Source organism: Scyliorhinus canicula, chromosome 8, assembly GCF_902713615.1.
Source record: "Scyliorhinus canicula chromosome 8, sScyCan1.1, whole genome shotgun sequence".
In the NCBI taxonomy this organism is placed as follows: domain Eukaryota; kingdom Metazoa; phylum Chordata; class Chondrichthyes; order Carcharhiniformes; family Scyliorhinidae; genus Scyliorhinus; species Scyliorhinus canicula.
This window is the reverse complement of record NC_052153.1, coordinates 53,046,095-53,067,542: the sequence shown is the minus strand read 5'-3', so window position 1 is coordinate 53,067,542 and position 21,448 is coordinate 53,046,095. Positions and strand designations below refer to the sequence as shown.

Below are 21,448 nucleotides of genomic sequence, written 5' to 3'. Positions count from 1 at the left end.
ATAGTACTAAAGTTTTGCTTGTTTCTGTATTACAGCATCATCACATCATTCAACAGTACATAGTCACTCTGGAGAACCTGCTCTTCACAGCTGAGCTGGACCACCACATACTGGCTGTCTATCAGCAGTTCTGTGCTCTTCAGTAATAATGATGGTGCTGCAGCTGCGTTTTCAGATTCCCGCCGTTTTTTGGGAATTTAATCTTACATCAGTGAATACAGACTCAAACAAGCCACACTCATGTATTGATAATACCTTTCTGAAGCTTTTTTTGCTCAGTTACCTGTGACAACCATGGAGCATGAAGAAAGTTGCCATTCTTATTAGAAAGGATTCCTCTCCTTAAAGTAAACAAATAGACTTTAATAGTTAGAGACTTTAGAGGCTCAAGAGATGAACATACATCATTTGATTTAAGTTTTTTGGTATTGACCTAAGTTTTAAATTTGCTTTGTACTTGGTCTGGTTTGGTTGTTGGATACAGTGTAATGCTGCATCTTACTAATACCTGCTCTTATGCTCATGATCTATCTTGCGGTTTGTACATTTAAGTTGCATGTTGTAACTTGTCTGAAATTGTGCTCCTTGATAGTAGACCAAAGTTTTGAATTTAGACGTTGTATTGTGTTCTTTTGGTCCTAGTAACAGCAAACAGGTAATTCAACTGATATCAATGGGACTGAAATTTATTTGGAATACTGTTCCTTTTTTTTAAAAACAAGAAAAAGAGGTAATGGTGTTTTAAAATTTTATAGAGCCATCCAAGTCACAGATAGAACATAGGAAATGGAGAGGTGAAGTTACTACATGGTTGAAAAAAAAGAATGAATATTTTTTACAAATCTAATGAAAATGCATTGATTGTAGGGTGATAGCAGTGTTATAATTTATTGGGTCCAGTCACTGTCAAGCCATCTGGTTTTACTACAAATGGTATTGTGAGCACTTCAGGATCCCTTTTGACTGATCACTTTGACTGGTACTTAGACAGCTACCAGCTGGTCATCTCTCATCAACTGCTCTGGCATTGAAGCTGCAGCAGCAATCCGTCTGAAGCAAAATTGTGCTGTTTACGTTAGCAGAATATCTGTGCCCAAGCTTTGTTCTTCATATGAAAGGCAACTGCAGTGTGTGACTGGTTTCCTGATCATCTAAACCTTAATGTTGCATCGTCTTTACTCTTCAAAATTCATGAGCCCCCAGCAATTCCCACGTATTAATGCCAATGTGACTTACTGAAGTGGGGCCTATGTTTTGAGGCGGGTAGCTATGGGCAAATTTTATGAGAAAAGCAGAAACAACAAATGGGTATACTTCTTGGGGATTATAGATTACTTTTATTGAATTCATTCATTCTTTCTAAACTGCTTTTCTACCTTTAAACCACCAGATTGTAAATAAAACAAGGATACCACCCCTCGGGTATAGTTTTTTAAAACCCTGACATCTGTCGTCTTCAATATTGAGAAATCCTGGCAATACCTGTATTCAGAGACATTTAGTTTAGTAAAGTTTGAATACTGCCAAGTAAGAGATGATGTTGCAATTTTGATTAAATTTTTGCATATTTTACAGAATCTAAAGCTTGCCCAGTCCTCTTCTTGGGTCCTGTTGGACCACCTTCCATCCCATTGCTAACCCAATAAAATGTGTTCTATAGAAGTAATAGATCATCATGAAGTCCTGTTTCTGCATAGTTCTGATGGGACGAACCAAAGATTTATAATCTAGTGAATGTTAAAACGTATCTTACATATGATGGCTGAGAGCTGCAACTGATATGCTGCTTTTTTACCCTTTTGCATTTCCAATTTCACTCTCTGGGTTGGTTTCAAGTCACAATTAGTGGCAAGGAGCTTTGGGGATGATGATGTGTTCCCGCAGATATTATTTTGCTTGCCTAACTTGTGTACATTTCAGCCAGTGACAATACAGAAACACTGGGACCTGGAAGAAGACTTCTGCCCTTAACAGCTTCAAATATATTGGGATTCCTTTCTCTCTGTTTGTTTTCCATTTTGTCTCTTTCACCAAATGCATCACCATTTTTCCCATTTTGCATCTTTTCTCCACAACTCCATGGGCTGGATTCTTCGTCCCACCACGCCAGATTTCTGGTTCAGCACGCCATCGGGATGCTCCATTTCGCCGGCTGGTCAATGGGGTTTCCCATTGTGGTACAGCCCCATGCCGTCAGGAAACCCCCAGGCTGCGGCAAAATGGAGCATCCCGACGGCGGAGAATCCAGCTCCATATCTTTCCTTGAAATACCTACCTCCATCATCTAGTAATTCTGTGTGCATCCCGCTTTTCCTCGCATTGGTGCACAGGAGTCAATCCACATCCCCCTGGTTGTCAATGTGGCTCTGATCACTGTTCTCAGCAATTCATCCAGACTACTTTCTACCTACTTGTAGTTAACCTCTTGTTCTACCTGGGGCTAGTATAGAGGAAGAATGTGGAACTTGTTACCACATGGAGTGGTTCAAGTCATTAGTATAGTTGAATTCAAGGGGAAACAGGATAAGGATAAGGGATCTGAAACCAAAGAGAAAATGCTGGAAAATCTCAGGTCTGGCAGCATCTGTAGGGAGAGAAAAGAGCTAACGTTTAAAAGAGTCCAGATGACCCTTTGTCAAAGCTAAAAGACCGAGAAAGTGGGAAATACTTATACTGTGGAGTGAGAATGAAAGATGAGTCATAGTCACAGAAACCCAGATAAACGAGGTGCTAATAGCCAGAAACCACGGGGAAAGAGTGCTAATGGTAGAGAATGAAAGGCCAACTAGCAGAGAAACTAACACTCTTCCAGTGATCTTCAGTAATTATTTGCTTGAGGAACTAAACTGCATTATTGCAAGTTACTGATTTAAAGCCCGCACTTAAATAGTTGGGAAGCTATTGGACGATTTGGTAATGTGGAGTTCATAATTGTTACAGTACATCTGGTCTGAGGATGATGGCCACATTACAACACTTTCAGCTCCACTATCACTGGCACAAAGCCATGAAGATGGTTTAACTTGGTTGGCTGGACAGCTAGTTTGTGATGCAGAGCAAAGCCAACAGCGCAGGTTCAATTCCCTTACCAGCTGAGGTAATTCATGAAGACCCCCTTTCTCAACATCGCCTGAGGAGTGGTGATCCTCAGTTTAAAACATCACCAGTCAGCACTCCCCCCCCCCCCCCCCCCCCCCCTCAAAGGGGAAAGCCGCCTATGGCCATCTGGGACTTGGGGGGCTTTGCATTACACCTGATACCATATGGAGGAAATCTTGAACCTTGACAGCCAAGTGTACCTTTGTAATGATCTCATCTCACAGTCATTCTCTGACTTTCTGAAGATTTATGTGTTTGACTTTGTTTGCTTGTGAAAGTTGCTTTTTCAACCAATGGCTGTCGCTACAATAACTTTTATTGCTATCCTGTTTTTACAAGCAGTTAAGGATCAATCATTTCTGTGACCGTTACAACTTCAAGAAAGAATATTTGGCTTGATGTATTTGCTATTTTGCATTCTTTTTCAGTTTGGCATGTTTGGAGAGGAATGCAGTGATCATCGAATTCCTGCTTTGCTGTGACCATTAAGGCCAGTGTCACACTGTAAACATCTGTCTAGTCTGGAAATCACAAGTTAAATCCTCCTGTCTGCATCTGCTGTAATTTTCACCATTATGAAGCCCAATATTATGGCCCCCCTGCCCTATTTTAAACTTTTTCCCGTTAGAACAAATGTAATTGCCCTGACCTCTGCTCACAATTTAATGTTCTGAACTATCACATTATCCTTTATTAAATCAAATGTGTCCTTAAATCCTCTCCTACACTGACCACAAGAGTGTCCATGTTTTGTTGGGAGGTAGACACAAAGGATCTCTCTTCCTTTAATGTATATCTGAAGTGCTGCTATTCCTGTGTCTGAAATTGGTTATGAAAACTGTTCACTAAATAGGACACTAGTTTACACTCCATTTTGTAGGAGGCAAGTATTCTGTACTAGAGGCAATCAGCTGAGCCTTCAGGATATTGAGAGAAATGTTCAAAGGGTTTTATGATATATGACAACTTGTCTCCCCACTCTTTCCATAGGTGTTACTACAAAGCCAGCATCAATGCTCAACTGGAGCTATCTAATTGTACTGCCAAAAGTCATCAATAGCCTGAAAAGAGAGAAGGATTAACAAACTCATTGGTTTAGTGAGCACAAGACAAGAGCGGGCATTGCCATCGATGCTAACTCCTTCGCTGCCTCAGTTGTATAATGTCTGTATTGGCTCTCATCAAGACTGGCTCCAATGACTTTTTTTTTATAAATGTTTTTTTTATTGGGTTTTTGAACAAGGTATAATTACCGTTGTGTACACAGAATAAGAAACATATATATATCATACATACACATATCTAGAAGAGAAGGGCACACCCCAACATAAAATACAATAAAATATGAAATAGAATAACTGGTAGGGTATTGTGCACCAGCTCAACAGCGGCAGCTCTGTACACCTGGCAAAATTATTTACACCACGTAAGTAGGGCGACTGCCGGGGGGGGGGGGGAACAAATATACATTTGGGTGCCGGGGAGATAATTACAGTGTGCGATACTTGGCTGTGTTTCATGTTGTCGCCTGCTTCTCCCGGAAGGATCTCACTGCCGTCCCGCGCTCGCCTCCGCTTCTGCTGCTGCTCCTCCCGTCCTCCATCTTTATTTTCCTCATTCCCCGCTCCTGGAGATGTCATGCACGTTTTGGTATCCCGTGCATTCCTTCCGGCTCCCGTTTCCCTGCCTCCCCCCCCCCCCCCCCCCCCCCCCCCAAACACAGTTGGTTCTCCTCTCTTGCCCCCCCCCCCCCCCCCACGGTTCGCCTTTCTTTCTTTCTTTCCTCAGGTTTAGCTGTCTCCACCTCTCCCCCCCGTGGTTCACCTTTCTTTCCTCAGGTTTAGCCGTCTCTTCCCCCCCCCCCCCTCCCAGTCTATCTCTCCCTTTTATGCCTTGGCTAACTTCCCCTGATTCTTGACTACCTGGCTATTCTTCCTCTTGTTCGTTGGCCACAAACAGGTCCCGGAACATTCACGTGAATGGCTCCCACGTTCTGTGGAAGCCGTCATCTGCCCCTCGGATGGCGAATTTGATTTTCTCCATTTGGAGAAATTCCGAGAGGTCAGACAGCCAGTCTGCAGCTCTGGGTGGTGCTGCTGACCGCCAGCCAAACAGGATTCTATGGCGGGCGATCAGGGAGGCAAAGGCGTCCGCCCTCCTCCCCTGGAATAGATCCGGCTGGTCCGAGACCCCGAAGATCGCCACTTTCGGGCATGGCTCCACCCTCACCACTTTGGACATTGCCTCAAAGAAGGCTGTCCAGTACTTCACAAGTCTGGGGCAAGACCAGAACATGTGGGCGTGGTTGGCCAGGCCTACTTGGCACCGTTCACATCTATCCTCCACCTCCGGGAAGAACCTACTCATACGGGTTCTTCTTAAGTGGGCTCTATGTACCACTTTTAGCTGCGTCAGGCTGAGCCTTGCGCACGTGGCGGTGGAGTTGACCCTATGATGTGCTTCGCTCCAGAGTCCCCACCCTATCTCAATCCCCAGGTCCTCCTCCCATTTCTTTCTTGTTGCGTCCAGTACGGTGTCGGCCCTTTCTGTCAGTCGGTCATACATGTCACTACAGTTTCCCTTTTCTAGTATGCTTGCGTCCAGTAGTTCTTCCAGTAGTGTCTGTCGTGGGCTCCAACGACTTTAGCCACCACCTAGCAAAGATTCAGATTTGAATGTAGGTCCTCCACATACCAGCCAGCTGCAGTTTTGAGCTATGCAATGAGTGAAATTAACGTCTTTATTTTTGGCTAAAGCCATATTTGAAAAATAACTGACTTTAGAATGATTTAGGTCCTGTTATACTGTGCAAGAATAAGGGCAGCACTGTGGCTCAGTGGGTTAGCCCTGCTGCCTCACTGCGCTGAGGTCCCAGGTTAGATCCCGGCTCTGGGTCACTGTCCGTGTGGAGTTTGCACCTTCTCCCTGTGTCTGCGTGGGTTTCACTCCCACAACCCAAAGACGTGCAGGGTAGGTCGATTGGCCACACTAACTTGCCAATGAATTGGGTATTCTAAATTTATTTTTAAAAAATTAAAAATAAATAAATTTAAAAAAAATAATACTGTGCAAGAATAGGTTAGCCATATGGAGAAAGCCTCTTATCTAGAGTTCATTAGATTCTCAGAGCATAGTCTGCAGAATGCTCAAGAGATAAACACAGGCAATTGTTCCATACTTGTCCAGTGCTGGTATACTTGTGGGGATTTTCTGGTATGTCTGGGAATGGAGACCTGGATGAGCAGAACCATATATGGATGGTCAACCCTGGGACTTGTGGCTGTATCATTAGCTTAATTTTTCCAGTGCTCACTGATGTTGGTGGCATAACCAGGAATGAGTGGCTTATCTCGATCATGTTACCATTCAGAGTTTGAGTTGTAAATCATTGCAGATTTTTAAAAAGCTGTCCAGATGGAATTGAAAGTTTTAATTGGGAACGATTTGATACATGAGGCATTTTGATTCTTAAAAAATGTTTCTGCTCCAGAAATTACACAGCTGCTGGACAGTGGAAATATTATGGGTTGTGTTGTTTAATAGCAATTTGGTGAATGGAATGGATTTGATGGACCAGTTGGTGTTTTTCTGGCCATCTTTGTATTTTGTTTTTTATTTACTTTGTAGTTACAAATCTTGTAGGGTGCTGGCCCAGCAATTGTGTTAGGGTGGCTGTCAAAAAGACTTGAGGTTTGAAATGGTGACTTCCCAGAGCTGTAGACTGTCAAACCTCTGCTCATCAAGAGAGCTGACTGACATCTATGTGGTAATGCAAGGAAGAATTGGACAAAGTCATTTTCTATACTATTAAATATATTCAGAATGCCCCGTGCTTTCAGCTCGCTCTTCTTTTCTTACCAACCCTCTGAGTGATTTTAACCCAGAGTGGAGTTTAGGTAGGTAAGGAACCGGTGCAACATACTGGCAAATTTCAGGTCCAGCCCCAGTGATTGCCAACACTGTTTGCAGCTCGGTTTCAAACATTAATGATTAAGTTTGTTGTTACTTTCCCATCCTTGCTCTACTTCCTTCTGTTGGGTTTCCATCCTGTCCACAGTCAAAGGTTAATTTGGACAAAGATACCAATGTTCATCATGACTGGTGGCCTTTTTGTTCCATTGAGAAGTTATGTTGATAACACCATTCCAAGCTCGAGGCCTCTACAGCAGACGTTATGCATAAGGTTCTCCCAATACTAGCAACAGTGTCTGGGAGATTCGTGTCCGATTTCAGGAGACCCTCAGCAATTCCAGAGGTTTGGTAACCCTACTAGTGAGCCAGTTGGGTAGTTTACATCACCATCACAGGATTTCCAGATTACTTAAATCCTGAAACAACTAAAGTGCCTTCACAGGATTTCCAGCCATGTGGGATTTGAACTCATTTTCTCAAGATTACTAATTCAATAATATAACTACTCAACTGTTGAAATATGTCAATTCTGGTGAGCAAATTTCAGTTGTACTGAACAAATTAAAACACTAACTCTACATAAATGCTCTATTTATTAATAACATCAAAACCTACACAATTATTGAAGTGCCAAATTATTATATGTACTGGAGCAGACAAGTCACATTTTCTCGTAGTTTAGCTGATGGCCACATATCACACACATCTTTCTATATGTATCCTCCTCATCATCATATTCTTCGGGGCCATAATCATGTTGGTGAACAGCTGACTCCTTTTTCCACAGGCTGCTTCTCACAGCTCGGCGAAGCTCTATAAAAAAAGGGGAACAGTCAAGTTATATGAAGATCAGTTTTTTCATTCATTCATGCAATGTAGGGATTGATGGCTAGATCTGCATTTATTGCTTATCCTTAATTGCTCCTGAGAAGGGGGTGGGGAGCTGCTTTATTATGCCTGTGGTGCAGGGACACCCACAGTGCTGTTTGAGAAGGAATTCCAGTATATTGACCCAGTGACAGTGAAGGAACAGCAATATATTTCCACGGCAGGATGGTGTGTGGCTTGAAGGGGAACTTCTAGGTGGTGGTGTTCCCATGTGGCTGCTGCCCTTGGTCCTTCTAGATGGTAGTGGTCATGGGGTTGGAAGGTACTGTCTAAGGAACTTTGGTGAGTTACTGCAATGCATCTTGAAGATGGTACACACTGCTACTGCTGTGCTTCGGTGCTGGAGGGAGTGAATGTTTGTGTATGGGCTGCCAATCAAGCGGGCTGCTTTGTCCTTGATGGTGTCGAGCTGCTTGAGTATCATTGGAGCTGCACTCATTCCATCACACTCCTGACTCGTACCTTGTAGATTGTGGACAGGCCTTGGGAAGTGAATTACTCACTGGATGACACCTAGCCTCTGACCTGCTCTTGGTAGCTATGGTATTGATGTTCTAGTCCAGTGTAGATGGTTAGATTCTCGCATGTTAGAGACAGTCATTGCCTGGCACTCACGTGTCACAAATATTACTTGATACTTGTCAGCCCAGCCTGGATATTGTTGAGATCTTGCTGCATTTGGACACACTGCTTCAGTATCCAAGGGAGTCGCAAATGGTGCTCAACATTGTGCAATCATCAGTGAATATCCCCACTTCTGACCTTGTGTTGGAAGGGAGGTCATTGATGAAGCAGCTGAAGATGGTTGGGCCTAGGACACTACCCTGAGGAACCCCTGCAATGATATCCTGGGACACAGGTGACTGACCGTTCCAACAACCACAACTATCTTCCTTTGTGCCAGTTATGACTAACCAGCAGGAGAGGGTTTTTTTCCCTGACTCCAGTTTTGCTGGGGCTCCTTGATGTCAAGGAAAGGCACGTTCACCTCATCTGGAGTTGAGGTAATTCTGGTAATGTCTGACCACCCAGCCAGATATTTAAACTACTGATGCTTTTAAAATTGCATTCCGTAATTTGCTGTAATTTCCAAAACAGCTGAATATGTGGAATGTTTTTCCTTTATGGACACCAGTTGCAAGATCACTTGTACAGGTACCATCATTCCAGCAGTAAGAAGGAAAACCATTCAAACACTTTTGTACCAATCTTAAGATAGCCACTTGGGAGTACAGAATTTGATTATTGCTTTTTAAAAAAAAAGACACATCGAAGCATTTTTCATTCTTGCAAATGTTAAGGGAACAACAATTTATACTTAAGAAGAGAGTGCTGACTAATTGGCAACTGGTAGAGGTGCTGCCATGGAGAATGCAGTCAGCTGATGATTGACAGTTAACTATCAAGCTTTGTTGAAATTCATACCAGACAGATTGACTGGTCATGGCATTGATCGCCCTGGGGTATGAACCAGGGAATGGCTGTTGTCTATTTTGTTTAGTTGAAATAGAGGCAATACGTACATGTTCTTTGTTTGAAAAGAACAGGGCTCTGTGTATTAATAAGTGTAGATTCCAGCACGTGGAAGTGTGCTCAGTGCAAACATGACTTCTCACCGTGCAAGCTTGATGCTGAAATACAGCGCATCAAAGCCATCCTGTGAGATAATGATCAGATCATTGCGCAAACTAATGGGCCTAAGGCCATCACCTTCGGACCAAAAAAGTGCCCAGAATAGGTTAATTACCCTGGAAACTGCCCTGGCCACACCTGGAGTCTTGTGTTCAGTTTTGGTCTCCTTACCCGAGAAAGGCCTTATTTGGCGCTGGAGGGTGTGCAGAGGAGATTCACTAGGTTAATCCCAGAGCTGAAGGGGTTGGATTACGAGGAGAGGTTGAGTAGACTGGGACTGTACTTGTTGGAATTTAGAAGGATGAGGGGGGGGATCTTATAGAAACATATAAAATTATGAAGGGAATAGATAGGATAGATGCGAGCAGGTTGTTTCCACTGGCGGGTGAAAGCAGAACTAGGGGGCATAGCCTCAAAGTAAGGGGAAGTAGATTTAGGACTAACTTCTTCACCCAAAGGGTTGCGAATCTATGGAATTCCTTGCCCAGTGAAGCAGTTGAGGCTCCTTCATTAAATGTTTTTAAGATAAAGATAGATAGTTTTTTGAAGAATAAAGGGATTAAGGGTTATGGTGTTCGGGCCGGAAAGTGGAGCTGAGTCCACAAAAGATCAGCCATGATTTAATTGAATGGTGGATCAGGCTCGAGGGGCCAGGTGGCCTACTCCTGCTCCTAGTTCTTATGTTCTTACGAAAGGTGAGATATCTCAAAACCTTGAGCAACGGGACGGGTGAAGCTGGCCATTTCAAACTGCTACTATGCAATAGCAACACGAGTGGTGTTCATCACTGACAGGATGCTTCTGTTAAGCAAAAGTCTTTCTGCCTATTATAGAAATTAGTAAAGTGGTATGTAAATTTCAGTGCCGGTGTGATGCTTGTTCTGTTGACCATACATCTCAAAAGACTGGCAGATTGTATCAAACAGCATGTCCCTTCGGGTACAGAACATACCCAACCAGCCCATGCTTCCAAAACAGTGTCCAATGTTAGATGTCCAATTGCAGAATCACATTATTTACTATACAATCCTGAGCGTACTAAGAATTAGACTGACAACTGATCTGGGATGATCAGATGGACTTGCAGAGTGACACACTTGCATATGCTAAAAGCTACATATTAATCTACAGGGCTCTGTTCTTTGCAGGACAAAACATGTGTACACATTATGGCTGTTTCAACTGAACAAATTAAGCACCAGCCATTCTCTGCTTCATTCCCTAGGGCAATACCTTGATTGATCAAATTCAACCCATCTGGTTTGAATTTAACAAAGCCTGTCAGTTATCTGTTAACTGGTGCATTCTCCATTTTGTATTTACATTTTATATTCCGATGAGTGCAAGACAAAAAGCTTTGACACGTGTCTTTTTTCAGTAATACTCAAATTCTCTGGAGTTTGTGTTAATCTAATGGATAGTCTAGCTGCTATATCCCACATTACACACACTTAATCTGCTATTGAGCAGGTCCTTTTATATAGATTTCAGAAATGGCATGGAATTTTGATTGATACATCAGGAATCAGGATTGATACATCAGGAAGGGGCTGGTTTAGCTCACCAGGCTAAATCGCTGGCTTTTAAAGCAGGCCAGCAGCACGGTTCGATTCCCGTACCAGCCTCCCCGGACAGGTGCCGGAATGTGGTGACTAGGGGCTTTTCACAGTAACTTCATTGAAGCCTACTCGTGACAATAAGCGATTTTCATTTTTTCAGGAATCGGGACCAATGCTGGCTCCAATAGGAATTTAATCTCAGCTCACTCACCCACCTTTCACTTTTTTATCAAATTTCTTCTGTTTCATCGTTTCTCTGTTCTCTTGCCGTGATTCTTTAGCTTCTTGCAGAGCTTCCTCACTGCCCCATACTTCAAGGGAGCGCTTTATTATCTAAACACAACACAGTGGTGAGGTCAAGGAACATAGTGTTGCTCACTTCGGTAAATTCTGGATTATCTGTAAAGGATAGTGAAGTTGTCAATGTGTAACAATAGGCCCATTCACAACTTGTTTACATGTGGTGGCTATGAGTTCCACAAGCAGAAGGAAGTTTTTACTGGTTGTAAAACAGTTCATTATATCTAAATAAAGACTAACAGAATGGAGCAGTGATGTACCAAATCACTACTCAACCGCCAATTTGGGATTATGGGTACTGGTTTTGAATGCCTATTCATTTCAATATCAAGGTGGCTTTTTATATACTGGGTGTATGTTTCAGGCAACTGTGCTTTACCTTGTGCTGTTTAGCAGAGCACAGCGTTTTTTTGTAAATTTCCTGACCTGCAGCCTGACGTAAAGTTTCATATCGCCCCACTGGGTATTATGTGGATTCTTCTTCAGAATGTATTTGAGTACAGGGGTTCTCTTGTCCAAGTCACAGTCTTTAAGCAGAAATTCCTGCTTTGCATCCGTTCGGGTAATTAGTTTATGTTTCTCTTCATTATCTCTGCAATAAAACCGGAAGCTGGTTAGTGAGGTTTCCACTGCTGATGGGGAATCTTTAAGCAACATGTCTATCTAACTGGTCAGACCTAGGCTGGGTTATTGTCCATGATTTTGCACCTTGGTTACTTGAATATTCACTCATGAACAGAGATAGAAATTTAGCAACAACCAAGAACTTGGATATTTTGGTATTTAATCAACTGCAAATTTTCTTTTTCAGTTTATGTCAAATACAGCAGCAAAAAACTGTTATATAACAGCCAAATAAAATTAGCATCATCCTGTTAACCAGTCAGCAAGACATAGAACATGCAACAAAGAAACAGACCCTTCAGCCAACTGGTCCATGACAATGTTTGTCCACGTGAGCTTCCTTCTAGTCCGATCAGCTTTAACCTATTCCTTTATCTCAATTTTACCTAACGTCCCTCTAAATAAATCTATGCCATTTACCTCAACTGTTCACTGTGCTGAGAGAATGTGAACTCAAACCTACAATGGCAATTAAAATGATAAGAATTCAGTTTTTTGCAAAAATCTGACAATTAAAATAGAGCTGAGCAACCACAAAACTGCTGGATTGTTTTAAAAACCCTGATTCAATAGTGTTTTTTAGGGAATGAAACCTGCCACCTTTAGTTGGACTGGCCTATATTTGGTTCCAGTCCAACACCAACATGGCTGCTTCTTAAAAGTGCATGGTACTGCAAATCTGAAGTAAAAACAATAGATGCTAGAAATATCCTCAGCATTCATCGAAAAAGAAAAAAGTTTTATTTTTAAAAAATATTCTTATTAATGTTTTGCAGAATTTTTCATAAAACAGGAGTATCAATAATAACAAAACAAACTAGAGTGAACATTAACATAGTGCAAAAAGAGACTATACAATACCAATTAATTAGACATTAACCCAAGCGGCTCAGTCTTCCCACACCATCCCAATGAAGCACTCACCACCACCCCCCTGCGGATTGCTGCTGCTGCTGACATTTTCATTTTCCCCGAGAAAGTCAAGAAAAAGTTAATATTTAAGGGGAAAATTCCACTTCACCAGAATCTTAATTTTTAACCACCCTCTGAAAAATCTTAGGAAGAAACTATTATATCAAACCGCTATCAATGGTTCAATAATAAGATGCCCACTGTCACCACCTTGTCGCAAACAACAATAAATGATGCTATTAACAACGATCCCCACAGTCCAAAAATGGAAAGTTCCTGACAAAATAATTCATTGTAGTTACTAACAGAACGATAACCCGTGTGCTTTTGAAAGTTATTAAATACATTTGGGTGCCATGATCCATTTTCTTCCCAAGACTCTCTACTCTAAAGGTGGTGATGCCTGCTGAGGAACAGATCCACAGACAGCCCTTGGATACCTCACCCAAGTTATCCTACATGCTTCCATCCCTTACTGCTTATCCTCTGCAGACTCCCTTACACCCATCAACATGGCACCATCTCCATTTTCACATTATCTGTGAATGTGGTCTCCCACTTAGTTATGGACACATTCCCAATCTATCAACCTCAGCCATTCAATTGCTATGGTTGAATCTTATGGAGTGGAAATCTGTCTATAGCTCAGTAATCAATTTACTTCACTACTTTTAGACAGTTGCCTAAGGCCAGCTTGAGTTTTATTTGCATATCACTCTCTTTAATGTCTCAGGATGAAATAACTAACAATACCTGCAGTTATCACAGACCGGTAGATCAAAGTGACTACTGAGAAAGGAGTCCATGAATTCTTTATCACATTCTTCACACATTAAGTAATCAAATTCCAAAACAGGTGCTGTGGATATAGGTAGCATATTTTGAATAAGGGACAACATTCTCATAATATAACATAGAAAAAAAAGAGTGACACAATGGAGTTTTCTGAAATGGTTAGCTACACTTGGGTAATAAAGAAATTAAAGGAGCCTGATGTGTACTCCTTTTACAATGCTTTAACTAATTGCACTGCTGCACACCAAGACCGTAAAGTGAAGTTTTAGACTTGTAGCATAATTTGTCCCAGTGAAATAGATTAATGATCTCGGCTGCTAGCAGTTCAGTACTGATGGGAGAGCTGCATGGTCGAAGATGTCAGCTTTCAGCTGAAACTTTAAACCAAAGCCCACAAAAGATTCCATGATACTGCTGAAAGTGGATCAGGGAGTTTGCCCGTTGTCCTGGCCAACATGAACAAAGAATACAGCACAGGAACAGGCCAAGCCTGCGCCGACCATGGTACACTTACGGAGTCCGTATCCCTCCATTCCTACCCTATTCATATATTTGTCTAGATGCCCCTTAAATGCCACTATCGTACCTGCTCCCACCACCTTCCCAGGCAACATATATTTACCACCATCTGTGTAAAAGAACTTGCCTCACATGAGTTCTAAACTTTTCCCCACGCACTTTAAACCTATGTCCCCTAGTACTTGACTCTCCTACCCTAGGAAAGAGCATCTGACTATCCACTCTGTCCATGCCACTCATAATTTTGTAGACCTCTATCCGATCGCCTCTTTCCAGTGAGAACAGACCGAGTTTATCTAACCTCTCCTCATAGCTAAAAGTAATAAAAATGTTGATGAGGGAAGTGAGATTGATGTGCATATAGACTTCCAAACGGCTTTTGACAAAGTATTACATAGTATGCTTGTTGGCAAAATTGAGGCCCATGGGATTAAAGGGGTAGGCTGGGTAAAAAATTGGCTGAAAGACAAAGGAGAATAGTAGTAAATTATTTTTTAAGGTAGGGATGAACTCTGCAGTGGAGTACCCTGGGAATTGGTATTCCGACCGTGCTTTTTTTCTAAAACTGACCTGGTCTTGCGTATACGGACCTTAATTTCAAAGTTTGCAGCTGACACAGAACTCGGAAATGTAGCAAGCAGTGAAAGGAATTGTAACAAACTCCGGAAGGATATAAACAGACTGGTAAAATGTGCAAACATGGCAAATTAAATTTAATATGAAAATCAAGTGATTCATTTTGGTAGAAAGGTTAAGTGAGGTAACACAAGCTAAATGGTACAATTTTAAATGGGATTATAGTTAGATAAGTGTTTAACAGTGGCAGGACAAGTTGAGAAGATTGTTAAACAAGGCTTGGCTTTATAAATAAAAGCATATAGAGTACAAAAGCAAATTAGTTATGTTAAAACTTAATAAAACACTGGTTACGATCCAGCTGATGTATTATGGCCAATTCTGGGCACCACACTAAGGAGGATGTCAAGGACTTTGAGAAGATGCAGAAAGGAATAGCATCAGGGATGATTAACTCTGCTCTCTTAAGGACAGATTAAAAAAAAAAAAAAATTTAGATTACCCAATTATTCTTTCCAATTAAGGGGCAATTTAGCGTGGCCAATCCACCTACTCTGCACATTTTTGGGTTGTGGGGGCGAAACCCACGCAGACACGGGGAGAATGTGCAAACTCCACACAGACAGTGACCCAGAGCCGGGATCGAACCTGGGATCTCAGCGCCGTGGGGCGGTTGTGCTAACCACTAGGCCGCCGTGCTGCCCACTCTTAAGGACAGATTTGACTGAGGTGTTCAAAATCACCAACTGTTTTAAATTAAGTAAAGACAAATTGTTTCCAGTGTGAAGGGTCTTTAATGTGCAGACATGATGGGCCAATCAGCCTCCTGCTGTAAATTTTCTGTTTCTACAGATAAATGCATCCATGATGTGCTATTAATACCCTGAGGTAAGAAGTGGGGATAAAACCCAAGTTGATGTCCAGTTACCCCTATGATGCCATAACAAAAAATAATTTGGTTCAGCTGAGGTGCCTTGTCAATGCGGCCATCTATTAATAAATTGGGTAGTTTTTATTCATTCATGGTTTGTGGGCATCAGTGGCAAGGCCACCATCTATGGCAAAGTAGCTAATTTGATGCATTATTCTGACTGGTTTGCATGTCAATCTACACATACCATGCTGCCATGGGCATATCATTCTGCACATTTCATGCTCCCCTACATGTACCATTCTGTGGGCTGTGTTTTCTAGTACGTAAGCAATTTCCATTATTTACTGCAGACCATGGTAAGTATAAGAGCAGTAAGCCTTGTGACATTGTATGAGTTGAAGGCAGGATGCCACAGAATGGAATTATCAGTTCTGTTCAGGGATTGTATTGTGTTATGTGCGCATCTCCTATTATCTTCTGAATAGTTTAACCTTTACACATTCTACAATGTTGTTAGCACAAATGTACCTGGTTGATGCGTAATTTTATTCACTTCATGTACCTCTTTCTCCTCCTCTTCCAGAAAGAATCCTCCTCCTGTATCTATCACTTTGGGTGCAAGCTTTGCAACATTGCAACCTGTCAAAGATAAATATACCATCCTTTCAGACAAATAATGGTATTGCACATTGTAACCACCAATGGGCACAGATCTTTGTAACAGGGCTTGGAGTCAATTCTTAAATGGCAACAACTTTGTCTTTAGCTCAGTTCAGAGCTCTTAGCACAAAACATGTTTTATCAATTCTATCCAGACATAACACTGCAGAATGAGACACGAGTAAGCTAACATCTGAGAAATACCACTTGCCTGCACCAACAGGAGGGTAAGGCCTGCTCGCTAGCCTGGCCTGTCGCAAGATCAGTGCTCTCTGCCTGTTCCGCTCAATCTTGGCCAAAACAGCGGGTGGTAGGGATCTTTTCTGCTCCTGCTCTGCCTCTCCATCTGAAGGTGCCAACGATGATCCATTCTTTTCTTCCAAATTCATGTTTGGAACAGAGTTGTTTTATTTTGCTTCAACAGGGGAAGCTGCTGAAGAGAGTAATTAGGAACAGCAGAGTCAGATGATGACTACACAATCAGAACATCTGACCCGTCTAGAGGACAGGTTCACAACAAAGGTTAAGAGTATAATTATTTAATTATGGAGTGGAGTGTTCAATTTTGGAACTGACCTGTGGAGACCAGAAAAGTCCCAGGATTGACAGATAATTAAGGGCTGAAGTAGCAAACGTGCCACTTATAGATTGACTAAGACGAGAAGAAAATAAGAGGGAAGCAATTTTTTGTGGGGAAAGGGGGTTCACACAAGAGAAGGTGATGGGGCAGAGGGGAAAGATGAAAAGTTCAATCACCATTCCTACTTTCACTCCTAAATGGGTGGCACAATCATTGGAAAAGTATAAGAGGCCAGAATTAGAGCAGTTATTTCAGTGGGTTGCTGAGATGATGGACAAGGCCATGTAGGGATTTGGAAACAAGGATGAGAATTCAAAACTCAAGACATTGCTTGACGGGGAGCTAATGTCGATCAGTGAACACAGGGACGATAAAGGAACGGGACTTGCTGTGAGTTAAGGCACGCGCAGCAGAGTTTTAGATTACCACAAATTTCTGGAGGATAGAATGTGGGACCAACAGCCAGGTGTGTTTACGGATGACACAAAGGTTGGTGGAATTGCGGATAGCGATGAGGACTGTCAGAGGATACAGCAGGATTTAGATCGTTTGGAGACATGGGCGGAGAGATAGCCAATGGATTTTAATCCGGGCAGCACGGTAGCATTGTGGATAGCACAAATGCTTCATGGCTCCAGGGTCCCAGGTTCGATTCCGGCTTGGGTCACTGTCTGTGCGGAGTCTGCACATCCTCCCCGTGTGTGCGTGGGTTTCCTCCGGGTGCTCCGGTTTCCTCCCACAGTCCAAAGATGTGCAGATTAGGTGGATTGGCCATGATAAATTGCCCTTAGTGTCCAAAATTGCCCTTAGTGTTGGGTGGGGTTATGGGGATAGGGGGGAAGTGTTGACCTTGGGTAGGGTGCTCTTTCCAAGAGCCGGTGCAGACACGATGGGCCGAATGGCCTCCTTCTGCACTGTGAATTCTATGAAATGTGAGGTAATGGATTTTGGAAGGTCAAATACAGGTCAGGAATATACAGTGAATGGTAGAACCCTCGAGTACTGACAGTCAGAGAGATCTAGGTGTAAAGGTCCACAGGTCACTGAAAGGGGCAACACAGGTGGAGAATGTAGTCAAGAAGCCAAACGGAGGGCAGCACGGTGGCGCAGTGTGTTAGCCCTGCAGCCTCACGGTGCCGAGGTCCCAGGTTCGATCCCGCCTCTGGGTCACTGCCTGTGTGGAGTTTGCACATTCTCCCCGTGTTTGCGCGGGTTTCTCCCCCACAACCCAAAGATGTGCAAGCTAGGTGGATTGGCCAGGCTAAATTGCCCCTTAATTGGAAAAAATGAATTGGGTACTCTAAATTTAAAAAAAATCCAAACGGCAGGATTGCCTTCATTGGCCGGGGCATTGAGCATAAAAATTAGCAAGTCATGTTGCAGCCGTATAGAACCTATGTTAGGCCACACTTGGAGTATAGTATTCAATTCTGGTCGCCACATGACCAGTAGGATATGGAAGCTTTAGAGAGGGTGCAGAAGAGATTTACCAGGATGTTGCCTGGTATGGAGGGCATTAGTTATGACGAGAGGTTGAATAAACTTGGTTTGTTCTCACTGGAACGACGGAGGTTGAGGGGCGACCTGAGAGTGATCTACAAAATTATGAGAGGCATAGGCAGAATGGATAGTCAGAGGCTTTTTCCCAGGGTAGAGGGGTCAATTGCTAGGGGGCATAGGGTTAGGTGTGAGGGGCAAGGTTTAGAGGAGATATACGAGGCAAGTTTTTTTTTTTTTTTACAGAGGGCAGTGGGTGCCTGGAACTCGCTGCTGGAGGTGGTGGAGTAAGCAGGGACAATAGTGACGTTTAAGGGGCATCTTGACAAATACATGAATAGGATGGGAATAGAGGGATACGGACCCCGGAAGTGTGGAAGATTTTAGTTTAGACGGGCAGCATGGTCAGCACAGGCTTGGAGGGCCGAAGGCTCCTGTGCTGTACTTTTCTTTGTTCTTTGTTTTTTGGGTGCATTTTAATATTGAGTCTAGAAATAGCAACGGCATAAATTAAGGTCTCAACAACAGATGAGCTGAGCTCATCTTAGTGATGGTGGAATGAGAGACTAATCTCAAAATCAAATGCAACGCACCAAGGGTATGAACACTGGCTTAATTTTAGACAGCCAGGGGGAGAGAAGGGAATCAGTAGCCAGGAAATGGAGTTTGAAGCTCAGATCACAAACAATGGCTTCGCATAAGGTCACTGACGCCTTCAAAATTCGTATTTATTCATAGAACCATTGAATTCCTACGGTGCAGGACACCATTCGGCCCATCGAATCTGCACTGACCCTCTGAAAGAATACCCTACCTAGGCTCACTTCCCCCGCCCTATCCCCGAAACCTAACCTGTACATCCCTGGACACTAATGGGCAACTTGGCATCCAAAGGAAACCCATGCAGATAACAGGGGGAACGTACAAACTCCACACAAATTGCCATCCAAGGCTGGAACTGAACCCGGGTACCTGGCACCATGAGGCAGCACTGCCAACCATCGTGCTGCCGCCATCCATTGTTTTCTCCATTGCTGACCCCACAGCCTGTAGGGTGCCATTTGTACTTCCACCAATCCTGCAAATCATGGACCCCTTCTGTGATTCACAACATCTCCGAAGGTGGGCTTGCTACCTAGGGTACACTAATGAAGCTGGAGGTAGAGTTAGCACTTTTGAAACTCCTTCCAATACATTGTACGACTGTCTAGGTGAGGGCAGCTGTTTTTTTCTCTTGGCTAGGCCAATGAAGTCGTTATTCCTACTATCCTCAGCAGACTAAGGAGAGGGCATTTGCCTTCAACCAGGTCTCTCGTGCCGATTTTTCACTGGGTAGCTACTGTTGCAGATAGGTCCCTATCTAGCACACAGGGAATGCCAATTTCTGTGCTGGCACCTGGAAAGGATGCAGCATGTATTGGTACATCCAGCACCATTCCTCCTGCTTAGAGATAGGCTGCATGTGATCAAATAACATTTTACAGAATACAGGTTGAAGTTGCTAAACTTACAGGCTCTGCATGAAATTGACTGAAGAGATACAATATGCAGGCAACATGCTTGGGCCTGCTACTAGCCAATCCAGGTCATGACCCTATCTAGGACGGGGTGTTGGGTTTTTTGGGGCTTCCTGCTCTGCCTGTGAAAGGCAATGATGTTGGAGTCGCCTCCACCCATTTCTCTTGCTGCCCTTAGAGATGCTGCCTCGTCCCACAGATTGAGAGTGAGAATGGGTGGCTATTAGAACGGTAAGTACAGGTCTTGTGAATACAATGCCTCTGTTGGGCTGTAGAAGAAAGAAGATGCAATAAGTGAGTGCTGGGACGTGTTGGTGGTTTTGACAGCAGAGTGGTGTTACTGCGTGCTGTTAAGAACGGAGTATGTTTGTTATGAGGCCGAGAACTGTTTAATTGCAACCTTGCTAATGCAGGAGAATTGACATTGCCGGGAAGAGAGGAATTGTAGAGGTGAAGGCCTAGGCCTCTTCCTCTTTCTACACTGAACCCAACACATGGGGGTGATGTTGTAGACACTGACCCTCTCGGTTAGCTCCGCCTGGAAATTGCTCCTCATCTCGACCCTCACATCCTCCGCCAGGCGCAGTGGAGAGGATATACAGCTAGTGCCGTCTCTAACTCATCTTCATTGCCCCGACCCGCTCACCAACTCGCTGCGCCTTTTCCGGTGTCCACTGCTTCCGGCTCTCCGACCGAACCTCCCCTTCTTCCGGCGCGAAGTGATGACATCACCGGACCAGCCGCTACGCCCCCCAGGGGTAGGTGCAAGGTATCGGCAGAAACCAAATCCCGACGGTGCTGAAGGAGGCTATTCAGCCCATCCATTCTGCGCCGACCCTCTGAACGAGGACCCTACCTAGGCCCACTCCCGTAACCTAACCTGCACATATCTGGACACTAAGGGGTAATTGATTATGGCCAATCCACCTAACCTCTTTGGACTGTGGGTGGAAACTGGGGCACCCGAAGGAAACGCAAGCAGACACGGGGAGAACGTGTAAACTCCACACAGTCACTCAAGGCTGGAATTGAACCTGCGTCCCTGATATTGTGAGGCAACAGCGCTAACTACTGTGTCACTGTGCTGCCCTGGTGATTTTTCACTTTCAAGGATGCTAACTCTCTTAATACTTCTTCTCTCCCTATACTTACCATATCCAATATCTCACTATTTCCCCTTAACTACAATGCCTGCATCACCATCCCCTCTTTTGTGAAGACAGAGGCAAATTATTTATTAAGAACCATACCCACTTCTTCCGTTTGTACATATAGACTACCTGGTCTTTTATGGGCCCTTATAGAATTATAGAATCTACGGTACTTTGTCCGAAACTGGTCCATGCCAACCAAAAAGCCCATCTAAGCGAAACCCATTTGCCTGAACTTGGCCCATATCCCTCTAAACCTTTCCTCTCCATGTACCTGTCCAAACGCCTTTTAATGTTGTCCATGCCCCTGCCTCAACCACTTCCTCCGGCCACTCATTCCACATAGGTACCAC

At 43.4% G+C, this 21,448-nt stretch overlaps 2 protein-coding genes across 4 annotated transcripts in view; one reads left to right on the top strand and one right to left on the bottom strand.

Moving 5' to 3' along the window:
* LOC119970257 (nuclear cap-binding protein subunit 1) overlaps nt 1-1,577 on the top strand; it is a 106,801-nt gene extending 105,224 nt beyond the window's left edge. For both annotated transcript variants that reach the window (XM_038804581.1, XM_038804583.1), the window contains one exon: nt 36-1,577. In XM_038804581.1, coding sequence (XP_038660509.1) covers nt 36-146 — 111 coding nt within the window. In that variant the 3' untranslated portion in view covers nt 147-1,577. The remainder of the gene's footprint in view (nt 1-35) is intronic.
* Nucleotides 1,578-7,585: 6,008 nt separating this feature from the next.
* On the bottom strand, nt 7,586-20,663 carry xpa (xeroderma pigmentosum, complementation group A). 2 transcript variants are annotated; one of them, XM_038804578.1, is made up of 7 exons: nt 20,465-20,663; nt 16,562-16,783; nt 16,219-16,329; nt 13,680-13,785; nt 11,817-11,982; nt 11,306-11,423; nt 7,586-7,824 (listed from the first exon to the last, which is right to left on the bottom strand). In XM_038804578.1, exons 2-7 carry the CDS (start codon nt 16,737-16,739, stop codon nt 7,673-7,675), a joined length of 831 nt encoding a protein of 276 aa, XP_038660506.1. In that variant the 5' UTR covers nt 16,740-16,783; nt 20,465-20,663; the 3' UTR covers nt 7,586-7,672. The 2 variants fall into 2 exon arrangements, with proteins under 2 accessions (XP_038660506.1, XP_038660507.1); XM_038804579.1 differs by having other exon boundaries at nt 16,562-16,780; nt 20,465-20,649.
* Between the last annotated feature and the right edge of the window lie 785 nt (nt 20,664-21,448).

Bases quoted from the DNA above. Each gene is read 5' to 3' on its own strand.
- xpa (XM_038804578.1), bottom strand. From the start codon at position 16,739: ATGAATTTGGAAGAAAAGAATGGATCATCGTTGGCACCTTCAGATGGA. The intron at 11,983-13,679 runs GTATTGTTAGTT...GTTTTATTGCAG, and splicing joins CCGGTCTGTGATAACTGCAG to AGATAATGAAGAGAAACATA. The intron at 7,825-11,305 runs GTGGGTGAGTGA...CTTTTTTTATAG, and splicing joins ATTTGATAAAAAAGTGAAAG to AGCTTCGCCGAGCTGTGAGA.